Source organism: Lepidochelys olivacea (genome assembly GCF_965140295.1).
Source record: "Lepidochelys olivacea isolate rLepOli2 genome assembly, chromosome: 23".
Lineage (NCBI taxonomy): Eukaryota > Metazoa > Chordata > Testudines > Cheloniidae > Lepidochelys > Lepidochelys olivacea.
In genome coordinates this window covers 9,272,721-9,296,206 of record NC_140433.1, presented here as the reverse complement: position 1 = coordinate 9,296,206, position 23,486 = coordinate 9,272,721, and the positions used below count along the sequence as shown (strand labels likewise).

Here is a 23,486-nt window from a genome sequence, read left to right as displayed (position 1 = left end):
TATTCTATGGTTCTATGATTCTATGATTTTAATAGGAGTCCTTTTCCATACAGCCCCGAGTCCCTCTCTTCTCTGCATTACAGGCCTGTGCTAAAAGTTTGCGCTGTAAAGAGTTTAAAACATTTAGTGTCTAAATATGAAGTGGTTCAAAGGGGCTACAGAAATAAGCTGCAGTTTGGTGTTTTACTCTGTGTCAGGCCAGTCCTGGAACAATACGCACTGTCACCTGCTCTACCAGGGGCTGGACCGGGGGTTATTCCTCCAGCCCCTCAGCCATGCTGAGAATGCAGCTCAGCGACCATCCCCAAGACAGAAATGAGCACGGCAGACGAGTGACGGAGAGGTCATTGCATCACAAGTGCAGCATCGCTCTGGGACTGTGTGTCTATAAATACTGCCGGGCTGTGGGGACAGGGTCGGAGGGGGAGAGACTCCTGCGCTGGGAACTGTGACCACAGCCAGTAACCATGGCCCCATCTCTCTGCTCACCTCAAAGGCAGCACACGGCTCTGTTTAGAACTAGGCTTGGACTGATTCGCTTGTTATTGGTAAATATCAGTAAACAGCAATTTCCCCAAACAGGCCCAAACCCATGAGAAAATATTTCCATCCATCATAATAGAAATTTGCAGCTAAGCAAAGTAAGAAAAATTATGCTTGAGACATTATTAGAGGCTGATTTAAGGATATTTACTGTGTATATTTTGACATGTGATGATAACAATGTGTGTTTTATGGTTATAAAGATTTAACTTTTTGAATCTCAACATCTAATTTCAATAAATATTGTCTAACCCCCTTCCCCTTCCCCCTCCCCCCAGTAATTTCCTCCAATGGGAATATTTAAATTGATAAAAATAAAAAAAATCTTTAAAATAAACATCGATATGATCCATCAAAATTATAAAAGGTAAACATGGAATTCTGCCAAGTCTATTTATAACCCAGGGCTGGGACTGCGGGAGTCACCTGGGAGCGTCATCATCCAGACACAGACACAGCAGATGTTACGGGGTCAGTCATGTGACTCAGCCACACACCCCGAGTGATGTCCCGGCACCCCCAGCCTGAGCTGTGCCTGCTCTTGTGCTCCCCTGCACTTGTGTTCCCTGCTCTCAGCTCCGTCTGTCGGCTGTCACCAGACACCAGAGACTAGTCCATGGGGGGCTGTATGGGCCAGGCAACTGGGAAGGCGGCACTGAGAAAAAAAGTTTGGAGGATGTAAGACCCAGGAGCTTCTGAGAAGAACGTCTGGCCTGGGACCTGCAGTGAGAATTTATAAAGAGGACACCTGTAGATGGACAGTCACTGAGTTCACTCCTGGCTTTATATGCAAGTAATAAAGTAAGAGTTTGTTAAACAAGCCTGGAGTGGAGCTGTGGTGACTATTTGTTCCTGCTGTGGCCTTTGAAAACCAATTACCATGTTTATTGTGAGGGTCCTACTCCTGGGGTCAGGGCCCTGGAAAAAAGGGAGCAGAGTGAGAGGGGAGACACAAGTAAAATTTCCTAGCATGAAGCTCAGTAGTGGCAGGATTTACATAAGCCCAAGGCCTAGGAAACCAGAGGTTATGACTGGTGGCTGTGCTGTACAATGGGCACTGGGACCACCAGAGGATGACGGGTGGGAAAGGTGTAGCTAGGCCATGAGACGAGGTGATTTCCTCTTCCTGGAGGTTGAAGATCAAAGGCCTGAGCTCTATAAAGGAACAGGAGCAGCGAACAGCAGAGCGGCTAACAGAGGGAGTTCGCCCTGGGAGAGCCCGCTGAGGCTTACATCGTGCTGCCTTCTCGGAGTCGTTAGTACAACTCCTGAGGAAGCTCGTAGAAGGAAGGTAATATGGATGGGGGGTGTTCAGCTGTTGTGACCTGCACTGGATGTGACATGTTTGTCTTTCTTCCACAGGACAGAAGCGACTTTGTCTGTACAAAGTGCAAGCTGGTCTCCACATTGGAAGAGAAGGTTCAAGGTCTAGAGCAACAGGTATCGACCCTGCGTTGCATAAGAGAAACTGAAGATTTCCTGGACAGACGTCAGGATATGCTTCTACAGACACAACGTTCTGAAGATTCAGAGCAGGCTGCACTGCGGGGACAGGAGGACGGTGAAAAAAATTGGCAGCATGTGACCTCCAGAAGAAGAAAGGGGAGCGTCCATGTACCAGCAATGTAGATACAAGAAAGTAACCGTTTTCGCGTTCTCTCCACAGGTACTAATCCGGAGAGTGGACTAGATGATACATCTGAGGGAAGGGAATAGAATGAGACTCCGCTGATTGGAAGGCATGAGATGCACTGTCCTAGGTTTGGGGGTTCCACGACCACCGCTCCCAAGAGAAGGAGGAGGGGGGTGGTGGTCGGGGACTCTCTCCTCAGGGGGACTGAGTCATCTCAGGCCTGTCTGTAAAGGCCTATACTCTAAGAATTTAGGTGTATTCTTATCACTTGGCTAGTGATAGAGGTATAAAAGAAAGAATCAAAATCACTGTCTGCTGGTGTAAGGGCCTTCTCTTACTGTGACAGTCTGAGGCCCTGTTCTTAGGCTAAGGCCTTTGGCTAAGCAGCAGAGGCAGCCATAAGCTGGGAAGCAAACAGTCACATCCTCACATTCCAAACTAGTCACACTGAAATAAGGTGCTATTCGGCTGTTAGGAATACAATCCTGTCCTGATAGTTCCTATCACCTCCAGAGAAAGGGAAGTGCCTAGAAAATGTAAAAGGAAACTTAGTTTGATAGCATCCTGTCTGGCAAGAACTCACTTATCAATAGCTGGGATATGAAATCCTCACTTCTGTATTGTCTTGTCATTATAGTTCCCACTTTGCTGTTGTTTGTCTGTATAATCTCTGTCTGGTTCTGTGATTGTTCCTGTCTGCGGTATAATTAATTTTGCTGGGTGTAAACTAATTAAGGTGGTGGGATATAATTGGTTACATAATCATGTTACAATATGTTAGGATTGGTTAGTTAAATTTCAGGAAAATGATTGGTTAAGGTATAGCTAAGCAGAACTCAAGTTTTACTATATAATCTGTAGTCAATGAGGAAGTGACTGGGTGTGGGGGTGGGCATGTGGGTGTGTGAGATGGGAACAGGGAATGGGGTAAGAAAATTGGAATCATGTTTTGCTAAAGGGGGAAATGGGAACAGGGAATGGGAGTAAGGAAGTTGGGATCATGTTTGGCTAAGGGTAGGAATGGGAACAGGGACACAGGTCTAAGGCTCTGTGGTGTCAGAGCTGGGAAGGAGGAAACTAAGGAAGGAAACTGGAATCATGCTTGCTGGAAGTTCACCCCAATAAACATCAAATTGTTTGCACCTTTGGACTTCGGGTATTGTTGCTCTCTGTTCATGCGAGAAGGACCAGGGAAGTAAGTGGGTGAAGGAATAAGCCCCCTAACACTGCTGCTTGCCAGGAGCTAGGATTCGCGATGTGACGGACAGACTGCCGAGACTCATCAAGTCCTCGGATCACTACCCCTTCCTGCTTCTCCACGTGGGCACCAATGATACTGCCAAGAATGACCTTGAGCGGATCACGGCAGACTACGTGGCTCTGGGAAGAAGGATAAAAGAGTTTGAGGCACAAGTGGTGTTCTCGTCCATCCTCCCTGTGGAAGGAAAAGGCCTGGGTAGAGACTGTCAAATCGTGGAAGTCAACGAATGGCTATGCAGGTGGTATCGGAAAGAAGGCTTTGGATTCTTTGACCCTGGGATGGTGTTCCAAGAAGGGGGAGTGCTGGGCAGAGACGGGCTCCACCTAACGAAGAGAGGGAAGAGCATCTTCGCAATCAGTCTGGCTAACCTAGTGAGGAGGGCTTTAAACTAGGTTCACCGGGGGAAGGAGACCAAAGCCCTGAGGTAAGTGGGGATGTGGGATACCGGGAGGAAGCACGAGCAGGAGCACGTGAGAGGGGAGGGCTCCTGCCTCATACTGAGAAAGGGGGACGATCAGTGAGTTATCTCAAGTGCCTGTACACAAATGCACGAAGCCTGGGAAACAAGCAGGGAGAACTGGGAGTCCTGGCACAGTCGAGGAATTATGATGTGATTGGAATAACAGAGACTTGGTGGGATAACTCACATGATTGGAGTACTGTCATGGATGGATATAAGCTGTTCAGGAAGGACAGGCAGGGCAGAAAAGGTGGGGGAGTTGCACTGTATGTAAGGGAGCAGTATGACTGCTCAGAGCTCAAGTAGGAAACTGCAGAGAAACCTGAAAATCTCTGGATTAAGTTTAGTTTAGAAGTGTGAGCAACAAGGGTGATGTCGTGGTGGGAGTCTGCTATAACCCACCAGACCAGGGGGATGAGGTGGATGAGGCTTTCTTCCAGCAACTCACGGAAGTTATTACATCGCAGGCCCTGGTTCTCATGGGAGACTTCAATCACCCTTATATCTGCTGGGAGAGCAATACAGCGGTGCACAGACAATCCAGGAAGTTTGTGGAAAGTGTAGGGGACAATTTCCTGGTACAAGTGCTGGAGGAACCAACTAGGGGCAGAGCTCTTCTTGACCTGCTGCTCACAAACCGTGAAGGATTAGTAGGAGAAGCTAAAGTGGATGGGAACCTGGGAGGCAGTGACCATGAGATGGTCGAGTTCAGGATCCTGACACAGGAAAGAAAGGAGAGCAGCAGAATACGGACCCTGGACTTCAGAAAAGCAGACTTTGACTCCCTCAGGGAACTGATGGGCAAGATCCCCTGGGAGAATAACATGAGGGGGAAAGGAGTCCAGGAGAGCTGGCTGTATTTTAAAGAATCCTTATTGAGGTTGCAGGGACAAACCATCCCGATGTGTAAAAAGAATAGTAAATATGGCAGGCGACCAGCTTGGCTTAACAGTGAAATCCTTGCTGATCTTGAACACAAAAAGGAAGCTTACAAGAAGTGAAAGATTGGACGAATGACCAGGGAGGAGTATAAAAATATTGCGCAGGCATGCAGGAGTGAAATCAGGAAGGCGAAATCACACCTGGAGTTGCAGCTAGCAAGAGATGTTAAGAGTAACAAGAAGGGTTTCCTCAGGTATGTTAGCAACAAGAAGAAAGTGAAGGAAAGTGTGAGCCCCTTACTGAATGAGGGAGGCAACCTAGTGACAGAGGATGTGGAAAAGCTAATGTACTCAATGCTTTTTTTGCCTCTGTCTTCACGAACAAGGTCAGCTCCCAGACTACTGCACTGGGCAGCACAGCATGGGGAGGAGGTGACCAGCCCTCTGTGGAGAAAGAAGTGGTTCAGGACTGTTTAGAAAAGCTGGACGAGCACAAGTCCATGGGGCCAGATGCGCTGCATCCAAGAGTGCTAAAGGAGTTGGCGGATGTGATTGCAGAGCCATGGGCTATTATCTTTGAAAACTCATGGCAATCGGGGGAGGTCCCGGACGACTGGAAAAAGGCTAATGTAGTGCCCATCTTTAAAAAAGGGAAGAAGGAGGATCTGGGGAACTACAGGCCAGTCAGCCTCACCTCAGTCCCTGGAAACATCGTGGAGCAGGTCCTCAAGGAATCAATTCTGAAGCACTTGGAGGAGAGGAAAGTGATCAGGAACAGTCAGCATGGATTCACCAAGGGCAAGTCATACCTGACTAATCTAATTGCCTTTTATGACGAGATAACTGGCTCTGTGGATGGCGGAAAAGCAGTGGATGTGTTGTTCCTTGACTTTAGCAAAGGTTTTGACACAGTCTCCCACAGTATTCTTGCCAGCAAGTTAAAGAAGTATGGGCTGGATGAATGGACTATGCGGTGGATAGAAAATTGGCTAGATTGTCAGGCTCAACAGGTAGTGATCAATGGTTCCATGTCTAGTTGGAAGCCGCTATCAAGTGGAGTACCCAAGGGTCGGTCCTGGGGCCGGTTTTGTTCAATATCTTCATAAATGATCTGGAGGATGGTGTGGATTGCACCCTCATCAAGTTTGCAGATGACACTAAACTGGGAGAAGAGGTAGATACTTTGGAGGGTAAGGATAGGATACAGAGGGCCCTAGACAAATTAGAGGATTGGAACAAAAGAAATCTGATGAGGTTCAACAAGGACAAGTGCAGAGTCCTGCACTTAGGATGGAAGAATCCCATGCACCGCTACAGACTAGGGACCGAATGGCTCTGCAGCAGTTCTGCGGAAAAGGACCTAGGGGTTACAGTGGACGAGAAGCTGGATATGAGTCAACAGTGTGCCCTTGTTGCCAAGAAGGCCAATGGCATTTTGGGATGTATATGTAGGGACATTGCCAGCAGATTGAGGGACGTGATCGTTCCCCTCATTTCGACATTGGTGAGGCCTCATCTGGAGTACTGTGTCCAGTTTTGGGCTCCACACTACAAGAAGGATGTGGAAAAATTGGAGAGTCCAGCGGAGGGCAACAAAAATGATTAGGGGCATGGAACATATGACTTATGAGGAAAGGCTGAGGGAACTGGGATTGTTCAGTCTGCGGAAGAGAAGACTGGGGGGTGGGATTTGATAGCTGCTTTCAACTACCTGAAAGGGGGTTCCAAAGAGGATGGATCTAGACTGTTCTCAGTGGTAGCAGATGACAGAACGAGGAGTAATGGTCTGAAGTTGCAGTGGGGGAGGTTTAGGTTGGATATTAGGAAAAACTTTTTCATTAGGGGGGTGGTGAAACACTGGAATGCGTTACCTAGGGAGGTGGTGGAATCTCCTTCCTTAGAATTTTTTAAGGTAAGGCTTGACAAAACCCTGGCTGGGATGATTTAGTTGGGGATTGGTCCTGCTTTGAGCAGGGGGTTGGACTAGATGACCTCCTGAGGTCCCTTCCAACCTGATATTCTATGATTCTAGGATGAACTGCCCTGTCTGGGTTCTGGTTCTCAGACATTTACAGACTGGTAACCTCAGGGAAAACCCAGTGGTGGGTTTTGAAGAACTGAAACCTATCACAGCCCACGGCTGGAGCTGGGGATTGATCTATTTGAACTATTTAGCCTTCGTGTAGGTTCCATATTGTTTTAATATGTTTTCTCTGTAACACTTTCACCTTCACAATAAATGTGCAGGCTTAGAAGGGGCTGTGTGGTAACTGCTGGCAATACACTGGTCACAGCCCCCAGAGAGAAAGCAAAGTGCAGACACTGGCCTTTTAGGCCCAGTCTGGCTTTCTGAGGATATCACAGTGTTCCTGGAAAGACCCAGTCAGGTGGGAGATACACCCAGGACTCCGCCCAAGGAAGGTGACAGCTGAGGAGATGGGAACCGAGGGCAGATGCCCTTTGGCCATGATGGGGGGAATACAAGTGCATTTGCCCTGACCTATGTTATCATATCTGCATATCTGTAAGGGAAGAGATCTGGGAGCTCTCTCTTTCCTAGGCCACGCAGTTCATTTCACACAAGAGCTTTAAATCTGTAGACAAGCTGCTGGAGAGGACTTCAATCACTTCTAAACACAGGGGTGGGTGGGAAAATCCCTGGTGCAATGCCAATAAGAAATGGTGCCCAGGGCCTGGTATTTAACCACAAGTGAGAGCAGTGGTGCCAGTAGGGCGGTATGCTCCGGTACGCCATACCAGTGAGATATTTATAGCTGGTTCTCTATACGGGACAGACACAGGAGGAGCAGAACGGCCGGCAGCTCCTCCAGCATGGCTGTACTGTCCCCAGCCTTGCCCCCAGCCCTTCCACGCAGCTGCAGCTGCTGAGTCCTGTCCAGGGTCTGTACAGCAGCCCCACATTCTGCTCCTTTCCCCGCCGCAGGAGGAGGACAGAGCCACCGCCACCCCACTCCCCACCAGGTAACGTGGGATGGATCATGCGAAGGGGACGGGGAGAGCACAGGGATCCCGGGCTGGGGGGCAGGGTGGGGAGGTGTCATGTGGGAAGGTCACATGCCTCCCTTTAGCTTGTGCCCCCCCTTTGTGTCCTTCCCATGAGGGCAGCGTGCTGATAAGAAATTAATTCTACTTGCACCACTGAGTGAGACTTTACGGAAGGTGAAGGGACAATCAGCGCATTGAACCCTTCCAATGTGTTACAAAGAAAGGGCCTGATCCGACGGCTGCCAGTGAGATCTTGGCCATGGACGTCAGTGGAAGTTCTCACCAACACAGACCCTCCCTAGTCGCAAGCTTTTGAGAATTCTTATCTAGCAGATGCTAGCGGGACTTTGCAGCATTGGAACGGACGTTATCTCAGTAACGTCTTGTTAAATTAACTTTCAATTTCCCTCACAATCTCTACCCACATCCCTGACCTGATTTACCGATTTTCAGGCACTCTAACTTTTCACAGGGGTTTAAGAGGGAGCCAAATTCAGCTTTAAGCAGGGACGCATCTGCAACTTGAACTCTGGAGAGGTGACCAACCAGCTGCCATTCCTCTCCCGTGTGACCCTGGCTCAGGTCTAAGTGCAATATTAAAACTACAACGTTCAGTGTAAGGCCTGTGACAGAACAGCTGGGAGATCAGCATCCTCCTCCTGCCAGGGAGAGAGGTCCCCCAGTCATGAGGCCAGTAGCAGACATGGCCCTGTCTCTTACAGGGTCTGTGGCTTTTCTTCTCTCTAACCTCGGGGAGCACGTGGCAGATCAGAGAGCGCCTGCGGCTTCTCTGTTCCCTTCTCCCTGCAGATCAGAAGAGGAGAAGTCAGATCAGACAGCCACAGAAACGTCTCTCCCTGACACACTGAGGAGCAGAGAGAGACAGGCCTTCCCTGCTGCTGAATCCCTGAGGGGCTGCTGCGATTCTCACCATTTCTCCCAATGGTCCTGCTGCTGGGCCTCTGCCTGCTCTGTGAGTATGGACACAACTGGCTGGGTTTAGCTTGGCTTTAATGGAGGCTGAGGACAGCTAATGAGTCAGTTAATTAGGCCTAACCCTGTAGGGTGTAATGAGCCCCTCCTAGGAGGTATGTTCAGGGTCTGCTTTTTGGTGTCCGCAGCTCCACCAATTACCATTGGAACAATTTCACAAGGGTCTTGGTGGATTCTCCATCAATGGCAGTTTTTAAATTAACATTGGGTGGTTTTGTAGCAGATCTGCTCTGTTCAACCAGGATTATTGTGGGGAAGCTCTAGACAGTCACAATGGTCCTTTGGTCTTGGACTCTATGAATCTAAGAACCGTGTGTGTCCAGGCCAGCCCCAGCGAAGGCGCGGTGTTCAGTATCCTCTCAGCACTGTCCCATAGAGCACAGCCCTGTATGGCCATCACGGTTAGCAACTGTAAAAAGCCTCCAACTCTTTATTCCAACTCTCCTTTCTGCTGCACGTTTCAATTCAAGGCAAATGTTGTGAAATATGTTCCATTCACAGCAGGGTAATACGTGAATCTGAGCTTCAACTCTGACCACCTTTCTGTAATGTCAAGATCATTTAAGCTGCAAAGTACAAACCTCAAGTAAAAGAAAATTCCAGCCAAGACATTTTCAAACATCCTAAGATGTATCTAAAGTTAACTCCTCTATGAATCACAGAGCTGTAACTTTAAGATCTAATATCACATAAAGTTCCAAAAGAAGAAAAAATATTGTAACGTAAACAATCTTTATTTGTCCACAAATCATACGCTGCCAGCCAGAATTCCCTTCATTTTAGACTAAAGCAATATTTTCACTGCAAAAAGGGATTTGTTTCTACATCGAGAAGGCTACCTCCCTGTACAGTCCTAGGAGAGACAAGGTACAGCTACTTGTTACCTCATAATTGCAAGTCAGTGTAAACGCTCCCAGCTGGGGTTGACCTCCCAGAGCTGCACTGCGGTAAAAACTCCCAGTGTCTTGTCTCCACCAGGATTTTATGCCAATTTAGCTATCTTCATGTCAAAATACATTGTTTTCAGTGAAGACACGGCCTGAGGGAAAGACAGCAAAGCAAGAAAAAACTAAACTGAAATATCCCAGAGGGTGCACAATGTGTGTGTGTGTGTGTGTGTGTGTGCGCGTGTGTGTGTGTGTTTACTGTGGGCTGTGTCTGAACTGTACATGGTAACCCTGTGTACACTGGAAAATTTTAACCCAAAAATCCTATAAGTGCATTAACACCATACAAACAGTAGTATAGATAAGACTTCTGTGGCAGAAACCGTTTTTCTCACTGTTTTAGTCAAATTAAGTTAGCCTCCACAAAGTGATCTTGTTATACCAGCCTTAGCCCCGTCTTTGACTGAGGACTGAATTTTGCCAGAGTCCCTTTAAATGTCTCATTAACCTGATCCCAACTTCAGCAAAAGGAGGAAAGGGGCTGTCTGGAATATTACAAGCAGCCCGAGTGGTAGGTACTAAGGGCAGAAGGCAACTAATAAAAACCAAATTAGTTCATTGCACGGTGGCAGAATTGTAGGAATTTATTCTGTGGTTAGGATGTTGACTGAGATGATTGAGCAGGTGTATTACAATAGCCCTTATGAGCCCCAGTCATGACCTAGCACGCCATTGAGCGAGGCACTGTACAAACCCACAACAAACAGACTCTCTCTACTCCAAAGGGCTCACAGAGACGCGGGAAAGTCTGAGGAAGGTGAATAAAGGGCTGGGGTTGCTGGCGTGGCTATTGATCCGAGGGGAGAGGTGCAGTTGCTTGACTAGGAAGATGGCAGAACTGATGGAGGACAGAACAAATGGGTAGTGGAGGAAACCTGCCTGGGGACGGGATTCCCACCAGAGACTCTGTGTGTGCTCATTGCCATGATGGCAAAAGCTCCATTTATTTTAAATCTGTGTAGCTCTGATAAACTCCCAACTGACCTGGCTGCACTAATGATGGAAATTTATATTTTATTGCACAGGGGCACTGGCTGCAAGTCAGGAAATCTGCCGCTCTCCCGGTGAGTGTTGGTGCTGTGTAACAACGTTAATTATAGAACGGAGGGGCCTGATCCTCGGGCACACTAAGACCTGTTGATAGCACTTGGGCAGTGTAACGAGGCTAACAGAGGGTGTAAATTCACACTCACTTTACCCGTGGACGGGGCTTTAGTGTAAATGAGAATTCAGCCCTGTGTGTCCAGTGGGTGGAGCATTGGCCTGAGGATCAGGTCTTATGGGGGACATTTTGGATACTGTCACTGACTCTATAGAAAGCCTGGTGCTGTTTCACTGGGCCAGACTCAGTCTGACTTCAGTAGGACCAGTATCAGACCCACAGGATGAGTGCAAGGGGCCCAAATCCAATGGCAGTGTAAATGGTGGCCCAGTTTACATGGGAGTGGGGGTAAATTGATCGGGAAGCAGTTAAGAATTTGTAAGTAGCAAAGCAGTGGAATTGCACCAATTTGCGACTGGAGCATGTAGACACATCTGAGCTAATTCAAGTAACAACAGCAGTGAAGACACGACAGCCTGAGACCCTGTGCAAAGAGCCTGTGCTTTGCTGATTTAGCCCCGCTGAGAAGCTGGCCCAAGAGGGATAAAAGCTGAGGAGCCGGTTGGAGCTGACAAGGTGTAACGCACGAGGGGGCAGCTTCCCCTGACCCAGGTGGGTCAAATGGGTTTGAATTTACAAATCCGGCTGGTGAGAGGGTGACCCTTGTTCCCCGTCACATAAAAGCCCAGGCTGAGGTGGGCCCGATCCAGGGTGACACACAAGGGCCTGGCTAGTCTCTGCTGTAATTCAAATGTCAGCTCCATGAGAGAGGAGCCGTTTCACCAAACAATGTTTCCTCCCCACCTAGGTGACCTCCCTGCCCCGACACTGATCCTGGACAAGGGCTCTGCCCGCCATGGGGACACCGTCATACTGCTGTGCTTCATCCCTATGGACACCTCGGTGACACGCGTCATCTTCTGTAAGGGTGGCAAGGAAATTTCAATACTGCCCAAGGATGGAAACAAATTCATCTACATCTATGAGTCAGCCCAGCCAGCATCTCCAGACAGCGCAGGGGAGTATTCCTGCCGCTACCAGCACAAGGACCACAAGAACCAGGAGAAGAATTCTCTCCCCAGTGACCGCCGGCACGTGAGTGCGCCAGGTAACACGCTGAACAAACAGAGGGCTGCTTAGCACACAGGGGGCAGGCAGCGAGGGTGTGGTGGGAGCAGTCAGTGACAGCTAGAGTAAAAGTTTCTAAACTTCCATCTCTTGTGCTGAACTCCCTGTGCCTGAACTCCAGCTCAACACCCATTAGTTTAATTTAGTTGAGCAAGATTCCATCAGCTCTTTTGCAGTGTTACGAAGGTGAAGAACAGGACTGACCTGTTCAAAACATGGGCAAATCCTTACATGTGAAATTTGGCAGGTGCATCGTCATTAATGTCCACACAGGCTTTGCTTTAAGTTCAGAACAGAGTGGGGTAAACTAATGCAGTTGTGACCATTTGAAAATCCTCCTGGGCACATACACAGCAGGGAATGTTGCAAATCAGAAACTACTTGTGGCTGGCTACATATCTAAGTTCTGGATACACATTATCCACATCCAGATCTTGCAGTTCTCCTCTAATGAGCCTGATCAAAACAATGGTATTAAAAACCCTGCCATGTTTGCTTGGTGCTAGAAAAGGGGAAGTTCTAAATCTGACTCTGAATGTGGCCGCTCCAGATCGTCTCTCTCATTCATGTTCTCGGGCTGATTTCCTTACAGACGGCATGGGAAAGGGACAGGCACTGAGGGTGACTCATTTCAGAGGTGGTGGATTCTCCATTACCTGATATCTCTAGGGCGAGGCTCTTTCTGAATTCTGGTCTCCTGTGTCACAGACATTATGGGCTGGAGATACGGGACTGGATCCTGTTACACAGAGGTCAGACCAGATGATCAGAACAATTCTTTCTGGGTTTCAGTGTCTGTGAATCTATTTATGAGGCAGAGCAAAATATTGTAGTACCAGGACCAGACAGACCCTAATTGCTTTGAATTCAGTAGAAAGGTTTTCATTGATTTCAGGGAGAGCAGAGCCCGCCCTGTGTGTATTTCTCTCCCCGGTATCATACAGAAGTAATTGAGGTTTTGTAATGTGCCGCTCCCTACAGAATCCACCCTGCCAGAGAGAGAACACCCACCCCCACCCACTTCTGACTTCTGCTTCGATCTGGCATCAATATCCTCTGCTGATTAGGCGAGATTACGGGAGGGTGACCCCCCCCCAATCAGGGCATGCTCAGTACAGTTCTGCTGCCCTTAACTCACACAATAAGGATAATAACATTTCATTGCCCTGCATTCAAGATTAAAGTGAATTTTAACCCAAAACTGACCCCGTTGGCAAAGCAGGTCCCTCTGCTGACCTCCTAGACAAAGCAGGTCTGCACGCGAAAATACAGCCGGCTGCTGAGGCATTTTCCCCCAGTTCATCAATAGCCATCAAGGGAGAGCTCATTCAGCACCTGCTGACACATGGGTAGAAATCAAAACACTTTACAGGGAAACTGAGGCACACAGAGAGACGATGATATACCAAAGGTCGCCCAGCCACAGAGGTGGGATTAGGATCCACATCGCCTGAGTTCACACATGCTCTAGCCACAAGGCAATACTGCCTCCCTTGAGCAGCTTGTTGCTTTGCTAATCAAATGTTCCCATGTTGCTATTTCCCAGAGACACTCACACGTATTTCACTGCCAGTCACTTCCATTTCACGTGGGGGTTCTGGCTGTTTGAGGGGATCTGTGATTGCTGTGTCTCTGCCCCACAGATGGTCTCAGCCCTTCTGGGAATTACACCTCCAGAGGAGAGCTATCGCCTCCAGGTAAACGGATTCGCTCAGTTTGGGGGGATTTCCCTGCAGGAAAGGGGGAGCCTTGGTCTGAGATTAGAGGAGAGCACCCACCAGTCTCAGTGGAGAGACCGTTACCCTGCCATAGGCACCTGGATGGGCAGGGGCTGCAGGGTAAGAATCATAGAATCATAGAATATCAGGGTTGGAAGGGACCTCAGGAGGTCATCTAGTCCAACCCCCTGCTCAAAAGCAGGACCCATACCCAATTAAATCATCCCAGCCAGGGCTTTGTCAAGCCTGACCTTAAAAACTTCTAAGGAAGGAGATTCCACCACCTCCCTAGGCAACACATTCCAGTGTTTCACCACCCTCCTAGTGAAAAAGTTTTTCCTAATATCCAAGCTAAACCTCCCCCACTGCAACTTGAGACCATTACTCCTTGTCCTGTCCTCTTCCACCACTGAGAATAGTCTAGATCCATCCTCTTTGGATCCACCTTTCAGGTAATTGAAAGCAGTTATCAAATCCCCCCTCATTCTTCTCTTCTGCAGACTAAACAATCCCAGTTCCCTCAGCCTCTCCTCATAACTCTTGTGTTCCAGTCCCCTAATCATTTTTGTTGCCCTTCGCTGGACTCTCTCCAATTTCTCCACATCCTTCTTGTAGTGTGGGGCCCAAAACTGGACACAGTACTCCAGATGAGGCCTCACCAATGTCGAATAGAGGGGAACGATCACGTCCCTCGATCTGCTGGCAATGCCCCTACTTATACACCCCAAAATGCCATTGGCCTTCTTGGCAACAAGGGCACACTGTTGACTCATATCCAGCTTCTCATCCACTGTCACCCCTCGGTCCTTCTCTGCAGAACTGCTGCCTAGCCACTCAGTCCCTAGTCTGTAGCAGTGCATTGGATTCTTCCGTCCTAAGTGCAGGACTCTGCACTTGTCCTTGTTGAACCTCATCAGATTTCTTTTGGCCCAATCCTCTAATTTGTCTAGGTCCCTCTGTAGTTGAAGTTGGACTCGATTATCCCACGCAGTTCCGGAAAGCAGGACTATGGGACTCCTGACTCCAGGAGGGGAACCCCCCTGAGATGCCAGCTCAGAGCCCAGAAAGAGAGTGTGATATTTCTCTCCTAAGGGGAGAAGGTACGGGCAGTGTGGGACTCCTGAATGAAAGGAGAACCTGGGATGGACTAATTTGATGCACTGCAAGAGATCTAATAAATGAGACCCCCGCAAAGGGGCAGTCTTGTTTCATGTGTCCCAACCTTGGAGAAAGGTCTTGTAAGATGCAAGAGGAGGCTGTGAATAAGGCACCTGCAGGGACACATTGTGCCACAAGAGGGTGCCCTGAGACAGTTGCCTGTGCTGCAAGGCAAGAGTTTCACTGAGCAAGTCCTCTCATGTCAGCTGTCATGTTATAGCCACCCCCAGTGTCTCACAGTGTGCACCAGGTTTTGGTGGGATGTAAGATGATGTACGGGGGCTTCCCTGTCCTGGATCCCAGCCCCACCAGCGTCAGTCCCTGGGCTCCAGCCTAATCCCCTGCTTTCCTCTTAGTTCCCAGCTGCTGTGACAGTTTTCCAGGACTGGGACTCATTGTGGGACTTGCCGTCACGGCCAGCCTGGCTTTGGGCCTGCTGGGGTGTTTTCTGATGAAGACAGGTAGGTGCCGGTGGGGTGGAGGATGCCCTGGGATGGGCGGCTGTTCCGGGGCGTCGCTCTGACACCTTAAATCATGAGGTTATAAGAACGGCCATACTGGGTCAGACCAATGGTCCATCTAGCCCAACATCCTTTCTTCAGGCAATTAGTGAGTGATCCATCCCCTGTCGTCCAGCCCCAGTGTCTGGCAGTCAGAGACTAGGGCCACCCAGAGCATGGTGTTTGTCCCCGGCTACCTTGGCTAATACCCATCGATGGACCTTTCCTCCATGAATTTATCCAGTTCTTTCTAAACCCCATTATACTTTTTGCCTTCAGAACATCCGCTGGCAACAAGTTCCACAAGCCGACTGTGCGTTGGGTGAAGTTTTGTTTGTTTTAAAGCTGCTGCCTATTTAATTTCATTGGGTGCCCCTGGATCTTTTGTTGTCTGAAGAAGTAAATAACACTTCCTTATTCATTTTCTCCACATCAGTTACGATTTCATAGACCTCTATCATATCCTTATTAGTCGTCTCTTTTCCAAGCTGAAAAGTCCCAAACTTTTAAATCTTTCCTCGTACACAAGCTATTCCACACCCTTCATCAATTTTGTTGCCCTTCTCTGTACCTTTTCCAACTCTAATATATCATTTGTGACACAGGGCAACCAGAACTTCACACAGTATTCCAGGTGTGGGTGTGCCATGGATTTATATAGTGGCATGATGGTATTTTGTGTCTTATTATCTATCCCTTTCCTAATGGTTCCCAGCATTCTGTTCGCTTTTTTGACTGCTCCTGCACACTTAGCAGATGTTTTCAGAGAACTATCCATGATGACTCCAAGATCTGTTTCATGAGAGGTAACAGCTAATTCAAATCCCACTCCAATGGCAGTGAAGGGCACGTTTGCTGGTTGTAACTTGGCTGAGGCACGGGGAGCAGAACTGATTAGTCTAAGATCGCCCAGCACTGAGGTCTCTGGGAATCTGTCCCCTGCACTAACCACTGCCCTGTGCTGCCTCCGTGGATCTGCGGCTGCAGGGCTCTGTGGGTAGCTAGACCGCACAGACCAGCGGGGAGGTGCAGCACATCGGGGGCAGAGGTGCACACCGCCAGGTCCCGACAGTTGCCCCAGGCTGTGACGTGCGCTGAGCTTCCCTAACGTTCTTTTCTTTCTCTCGGTAGTTGTGTCACGCTGCAGGACTCACAGGTAGGAGGGAACTTCACCCTGATCCCCAGCACCCTTTTGGGGTTTCTCCCCCAGGTGATGCCCAGGTCTGGGAGGAGGGCTCATTGCTGCCCTGCCTGGGACTCTGCCCTGGGGAGCTGACCTGGGCTATACCCCCCAGCTACCCACAGTGCAAATGCTCCTGGGGTTTTGAGGGGTCCGACCCTTGTCTGGGAGCATAGTCTCTCCCTGCCCTAGTGATGGCGATGGTGCTGCTGCCTTCCTGCACCCATGGCAAATGGCAGCAGGGCCCTGCCCCCAGCGCCGGGAGCTGCACATGGGAATGACTCAGCTCTCGTTCCACACAGGGATCCCAGCTCAGAGCGGAGCAGCCCAGCCACTGAAGATCAGATCCAGTGTAAGAGCCTGTTATTCCGGCACCACCCCGGGGAGGGGGGGAGAACTCGGCCCTTTGTCCATCTGTTGGCTAGCATCAGGGTCCAGGGTGTTGGGGCCAGAAGGGGCCCTGGGTACCCAGGCCAGAGAGCCCTGACCTGACCAAGACTGTTCTCCCTGCTGCCCCAGCCTGTGCCCAGACCAATGATGGGGTGATGGGAGCCCCCAGCCGTGGGCAGAGACAGGACTGGTGGGAGCCCTGGCAGCTCCTGCTGCAAACTACAGGGTGGGCACAGGGGCCTGGGCAGACACCTCCCTGTATGGGGGGAAAGGAGATACACACAAGGAACAGCCAGAGCATCACCCCAAGATCCATAGGCATCTGGTGTCCATGGAGCCGGCCAGCCCATTAGTGCTCACACTGCCCAGGCGGTGCCCAGCGCTGTCTCTCCGCAGTGGGCCCACCTGGGGTCAGGGACGGGTCTGTGTCCCTGGGGGACGTGGGTTGGCATCTCTCCAGGGTGTGGGGAGGCTGGTGAGGATGCACTGACCTTGGTTCTCTCCCCCAGATGCCGAGGTCACCAGAGTCAGAACTGCCCAGGTGAGTTGCTGTGCTGGTGCCCGCAGGGCAGACATCGCCTAGGGAACCGGGTTTGGCAGAATGTTCCCATGCAAACGGGCACCAGGAAATATGGCTAAACCATGGAAAACCCCCTGGGCTGATCCCAGGGCCAGCGCCTCTGGCCTAGCCAGGAGTGAGGTTTACCAAGGGCTGATCCCAGCCCTGGGGGATAAATAGTGACCGTCCTGGCATGAAAAGAGAATGATAGAAGATTAGGGTTGGAAGAGACCTCAGGGACTATTTAGAAAAGCTGGACGTGCACAAGTCCATGGGGCCGGACGAGTTGCATCCGAGAGTGCTAAAGGAAGTGGCAGCTGTGATTGCAGAGCCATTGGCCATTATCTTTGAAAACTCGTGGCGAATGGGGGAAGTCCCGGATGACTGGAAAAAGGCTAATGTAGTGCCAATCTTTAAAAAAGGGAAGAAGGAGGATCCTGGGAACTACAGGCCAGTGAACCTCACTTCAGTCCCCGGAAAAATCATTGGGGCAGGTCCTCAAAGAATCAATCCTGAAGCACTTACATGAGAGGAAAGTGATCAGGAACAGTCAGCATGGATTCACCAAGGGAAGGTCATGCCTGACTAATCTAATCGCCTTCTATGATGAGATTACTGGTTCTGTGGATGAAGGGAAAGCAGTGGATGTATTGTATCTTGACTTTAGCAAAGCTTTTGACACGGTCTCCCACAGTATTCTTGTCAGCAAGTTAAGGAAGTATGGGCTGGATGAATGCACTATAAGGTGGGTAGAAAGTTGGCTAGATTGTCGGGCTCAACGGGTAGTGATCAATGGCTCCATGTCTAGTTGGCAGCCGGTGTCAAGTGGAGTGCCCCAGGGGTCGGTCCTGGGGCCGGTTTTGTTCAATATCTTCATAAATGATCTGGAGGATGGTGTGGATTGCACTCTCAGCAAATTTGCGGATGATACTAAACTGGGAGGAGTGGTAGATACGCTGGAGGGCAGGGATAGGATACAGAGGGCCCTAGACAAATTGGAGGATTGGGCCAAAAGAAATCTGATGAGGTTCAATAAGGATAAGTGCAGGGTCCTGCACTTAGGACGGAAGAACCCAATGCACAGCTACAGACTAGGGACCGAATGGCTAAGCAGCAGTTCTGCGGAAAAGGACCTAGGGGTGACAGTGGACGAGAAGCTGGATATGAGTTAGCAGTGTGCCCTTGTTGCCAAGAAGGCCAATGGCATTTTGGGATGTATAAGTAGGGGCATAGCGAGCAGATTGAGGGACGTGATCGTCCCCCTCTATTCGACATTGGTGAGGCCTCATCTGGAGTACTGTGTCCAGTTTTGGGCCCAACACTAGAAGAAGGATATGGATAAATTGGAGAGAGTCCAGCAAAGGGCAACAAAAATGATTAGGGGTCTGGAACACATGAGTTATGAGGAGAGGCTGAGGGAACTGGGATTGTTTAGTCTGCAGAAGAGAAGAATGAGGGGGGATTTGATAGCTGCTTTCAACTACCTGAGAGGTAGTTCCCGAGAGGATGGTTCTAGAGTATTCTCAGTGGTGGAAGAGGACAGGACAAGGATTAATGGTCTCAAGTTGCAGTGGGGGAGGTTTAGGATGGATATTAGGAAAAACTTTTTCCACTAGGAGGGTGGTGAAACACTGGAATGCGTTGCCTAGGGAGGTGGTGGAATCTCCTTCCTTGGAAGTTTTTAAGGTCAGGCTTGACAAAGCCTTGGCTGGGATGATTTAATTGGGTATGGGTCCTGCTTTTGAGCAGGGGGTTGGACTAGATGACCTCCTGAGGTCCCTTCCAACCCTGATATTCTATGATTCTATGAGGTATCTAGTCCAACCCCCTGCTCAAAGCAGGACCAACACCAACTAAATCATCCCAGCCAGGGCTTTGTCAAGCCGGGCCTTAGAAACCTCTAAGGATAGAGATTCCACCACCTCCCTAGGTAAGCCATTCCAGTGCTTCACCACCCTCCTAGTGAAATAGTTTTTCCACATATCCAACCTTGACCTCCCCCACTGCCACTTGAGACCATTGCTCCGTGTTCTGTCATCTGCCACCACAGCTGAGCTCCATCCTCTTTGGACCCCGCCCTCTTTCAGGTAGTTGAAGACTGCTATCAAATCCACCTTCACTCTTCTCTGCTGCAGACTAAATAATCCCAATTCCCTCAGTCTTTCCTCATAAATCATCTGCCCCAGCCCACTAATCATTTCTGTTGCCCTCTACTGGACTCTTTCCAATTTGTGCACATCCTTTCTGTAGTGAAGGGGTCAAAACTGGACACAATACTCCAGAAGTGGCCTCACTCGTGCCAAATAAAGGGGAATAATCACTTCCCTTGACATGCTGGCCATGCTCCTACTAATGCAGCCCAATATGCAATTAGCCTTCTTGGCAGCAAGGGCACACTGCTCACTCATATCCAGCTTCTCGTCCACTGTAATCCCCAGGTTCTTTTCTGTAGAACTGCTGCTTAGCCAGTCAGTCCCCAGCCTGTAGCAGTGCCTGGGATTCTTTCATCCTAAATTCAGGATTCTGCACTTGTTCTTGTTGAACCTCATCAGATTTCTTTTGGCCCAATCCTCCAATTTCTCTTGCTCACTCTGGACGCTACCTCTACCCTCCAGCGTATCTGCCTCTCCCGCCAGATTAGTGTTATCCACAAACTTGCTGAGGGTGCAATCCATCCCATCATCAAGATCATTAATGAAGATATTGAACAAAACCAGCCCTAGGACAGATCCCGGGGCACTCCACTTGATACTGGCTGCCAACTAGACATGGAGCCATTGATCACTACCCGTTGAGCCCAACGATCTACAGAGCTTTCTATCCACCTCATAGTCCATTCATCCAATCCATACTTTTTTAACTTGCTGGCAAGAATACTGTGGGAGACTGTATCAAAAACTTTGCTAAAGTCAAGATAGATCACGTCCACTGCTTTCTTCATACCCCCAGAACCAGTTATCTCATCATAGAGGGCAATCAGGTTGGTCAGGCATGACTTTCCCAGGGTGAAGGAAAGAATTTAAGAGTCTGGATTTAATTCTCCAGCCAGTTTCATGTCACTGTAGCTCCACTGGAGTCAATGGGGCCAGATCCCCCACTGGTGTAAATTGGTGTCACTCTGTTGGTGTCAATGGGCCAGATCCCCAGCTGGTGTAAATCAGCTGTTGCTCCATTCAAGCCAATGAACCAAATCACTAGCGGGTGTAAATCAGCCTCACTCCTGTGACTGCAATGGGGTGACACTGATTTACACCAGGTGGGGATCTGGCCCCAAAATTGCAATAGAAGAAAGGAGAAAGTTTCTCTGTGGGTCTGTGATCAAGTCCGGCTCAGCTGGGGGAGTTTCCCTGGCTGACCCATGGATTGTCTCACCCCTGGAAGCCCCAGTTGAGGGGAGCCCTCGATTGTATGGGGGACCCCAAGCACCTGCATCCATCCCATTGATTCCAATAGGACTGGAGCACGTGGTTAATGTTAACACCTGTGCTCCAGCACCCTCCTGAGCATGGCGCTCCCATGCCCTGGCTCTAAGGTTTAGGTTGGATATTAGGAAAAACTTTTTCACCAGGAGGGTGGTGAAGCACTGGAATGGGTTACCAAGGGAGGTGGTGAAATCTTCTTCCTTAGAGGTTTTTAAGGTCAGGCTTGACAAAGCCCTGGCTGGGATGATTTAGTTGGGGATTGGTCCTGAACAGGGGGTTGGACTAGATGATCTCCTGAGGTCCCTTCCCACCTTGATATTCTTTGATTCTATGATTAAGGAGAGGCCATTCCTCCCCCTCCCCTCTCACCACATCCTGGGGCCCTGGTCAGGGCTCCCACCCTGGTGCTCCCCCATAGACTACTTCAGACTGGGAATAGGGTGTAAACGTTTAACAGGGAGAATGATTAACCACTGGGACCATTCCCTAGGGGCCATGGGGGATTCTTCATCCCTGACAATTTATATCTCAGGATTGGACGTGCATCTAACCGATCAAGGAGTTATTGTGGGGACGTCTCTGGCCGGTGTCAGACAGGGATCAGACGAGGGGATCACAATTGTCCTTTCTGCCCTTGGAATCCATGAACCCAGGATTCCTGGCCGGCCTGCCTGCGTGGCGGGGAGAGGAGGCATTTCTCAGCCAGCTCACCGGCGCTCTCACCATGTCTGTGTTGTATTGTTGTCTCAGCAGTCCAGGGTGGACAGGAACGTGGCAGTGATGTACGCGGTGGTGGGACAGGGCGGCTCTCGAGTTCAGGACACCCAGCCGGCTCCGTAACTCTGGGTAAGGGTGACGCTCTGTGAATGGGCCCATGTGGGATGGGAGTTTTTGTTCCCACAAAGCCAGTGCAGGGACTGGTCAGTGGGGAAAGGATCCGACCTAACCTCCCTGCCACCTCAGAGCCTCCATCTCCCGCACCTGCTACCAGCGGTGTGGTCTGTTGTGGGACCCCTCACCAGCACCCCCCTGCCAGGCCCCAGGGCTCACTTGCCTAGAGCCTGAGTCGCTGCCCTTCCCCCACTGCCCAGCTCTCCTTGTAGGTCGGGGGACAGACTGATAACCTAGAGCACTCAGCGCTGTCACCCTGGGAGGGGGTGAGGGGCAGCTGCATGCGAGATACTCACTGAAATTCCCTGTCACTTCCCCACAGGATTCCCAGTGCCCCATAAGCCTGCGTGAGCCCCACCCTCGCTGCCAGCCTGAGCGGAGCCCCGGGAAGGAGATGGTGATGGAGCCAGTTAACCAGCCAGCGAGCAGCAGTGTTTGGATCAGTCGATGGCACAGGGGAAGCTCCGACACTTCCTGGGCAGCGGGAGCCGGGTGTGGCGGAGGCCGGGCTTCGCGTCACAGCCCATTGTTATAGTTACAGCAGAACCTTCCTGGCCGAAGTTCCCACCCCGGAGGCCTGCACATAAAATCCCCTCGGTGACTGTGCATGAGAGCGACAGGCAGAGCGACAGGCAGCCACAAGCCATTTGCACAGGCAGCTGCCTGACGTGCACACCTGGTCGTGGGGAATGCAAATGCAGGAACCCAAATGAGTTCAGAATGTGGCCCCAAACGGCTCCTGCATTTACTGAATATCCGGGACTCAGATGCTGAGCCAAATCTCTCTGATGCCAGCCCCAAGGTGGGGGTGGGGAGAGGGGCAGCGCGGGGAGGCCTGCGTGGGCCTAGCTGTGCCAGCGACACGCTGTAAAGCTGCTATGTGGGGATGTGCTGGGGTCTGTGCTGAGCCGCTGAGCACGTGCAGGGTGAGCAAGGGGCAGATTTTTGAAGGTATTGAAGTGACTAACTCCCATGGATGTCAATGACAGTTAGGTGCCTAAGTTCCTTTAAACACCTGGCCCAAGGGGTCTCTGGCAGGCTGGGTCTGAGCTGGCTCCTGTGCAGCGGATAAAGTGCTTTGCCTTCTCTCTGACCAACCTGCCTCCTGGGAGTGTCGCTAAGCGTCAACTAGTGCCAGGTGTTACGATGAGACACACACAGAGCAATTACCTCCCTGAGTCCACTGGGGACCTGGGGAAACTTGGCAGTGACACAGGTTTGGTTCAAGCAGCGTTTTCTCATCCCAACGGGGCCACAGAGACACACAGATGCAGAGAGTCGTGAATATGACATATTGAGGGGGACAGGGATGTGAGAATAAATTCTTTAACCCTTGATCTCTCTCTGTCATACACACTCACACACACACACACACTGACAAATAGTTTCATTCGCACAGAGTTGTGGCTGCCCCGGGGTATCTCGCATCCGCCCAGGACTCTGAGACCAGCCAAACTCACACATCTGAAAACCAGAACATTCTGAGCTCAGGTATTTCACACTCAGGCTTTCTAAAGCCAGGAAACCGAGGGAAAGGACAGGCCCACGCAACCTTAACTCTGCCCTCACTGATCGATGCCCCTATACACCCAGGCTCTGCCTTCGCACTGTAGCAAACAGGAGCTACGGGCACCTGCCCTCCACTCACAGACCCAGCCTGCTCCACCCCAAGAACTCCGCCTTTGCTACATTTACACCCCTTCCCCCAGCCCCC

General features: G+C 50.2%; 1 protein-coding gene across 1 annotated transcript; it reads left to right on the top strand.

Moving 5' to 3' along the window:
* Positions 1-2,059: 2,059 nt before the first annotated feature.
* On the top strand, positions 2,060-22,850 carry LOC311511490 (uncharacterized protein). Its single transcript, XM_084612140.1, has 11 exons — positions 2,060-2,209; positions 8,595-8,757; positions 10,750-10,788; positions 11,635-11,934; positions 13,598-13,651; positions 15,187-15,291; positions 16,462-16,486; positions 16,813-16,862; positions 17,410-17,441; positions 21,632-21,727; positions 22,095-22,850. The coding sequence occupies exons 2-10, from the start codon at positions 8,727-8,729 to the stop codon at positions 21,719-21,721; spliced, it is 726 nt and encodes a 241-aa protein (XP_084468266.1). The 5' UTR covers positions 2,060-2,209; positions 8,595-8,726; the 3' UTR covers positions 21,722-21,727; positions 22,095-22,850.
* The last annotated feature ends 636 nt before the right edge of the window (positions 22,851-23,486 follow it).

Coding starts and splice junctions, on each gene's coding strand:
- LOC311511490 (XM_084612140.1), top strand. CDS start 8,727: ATGGTCCTGCTGCTGGGCCTCTGCCTGCTCT. Junction 11,935..13,597: donor CCGGCACGTGAGTGCGCCAG/GTAACACGCTGA, acceptor TCTGCCCCACAG/ATGGTCTCAGCCCTTCTGGG. Junction 13,652..15,186: donor AGGAGAGCTATCGCCTCCAG/GTAAACGGATTC, acceptor CTTTCCTCTTAG/TTCCCAGCTGCTGTGACAGT.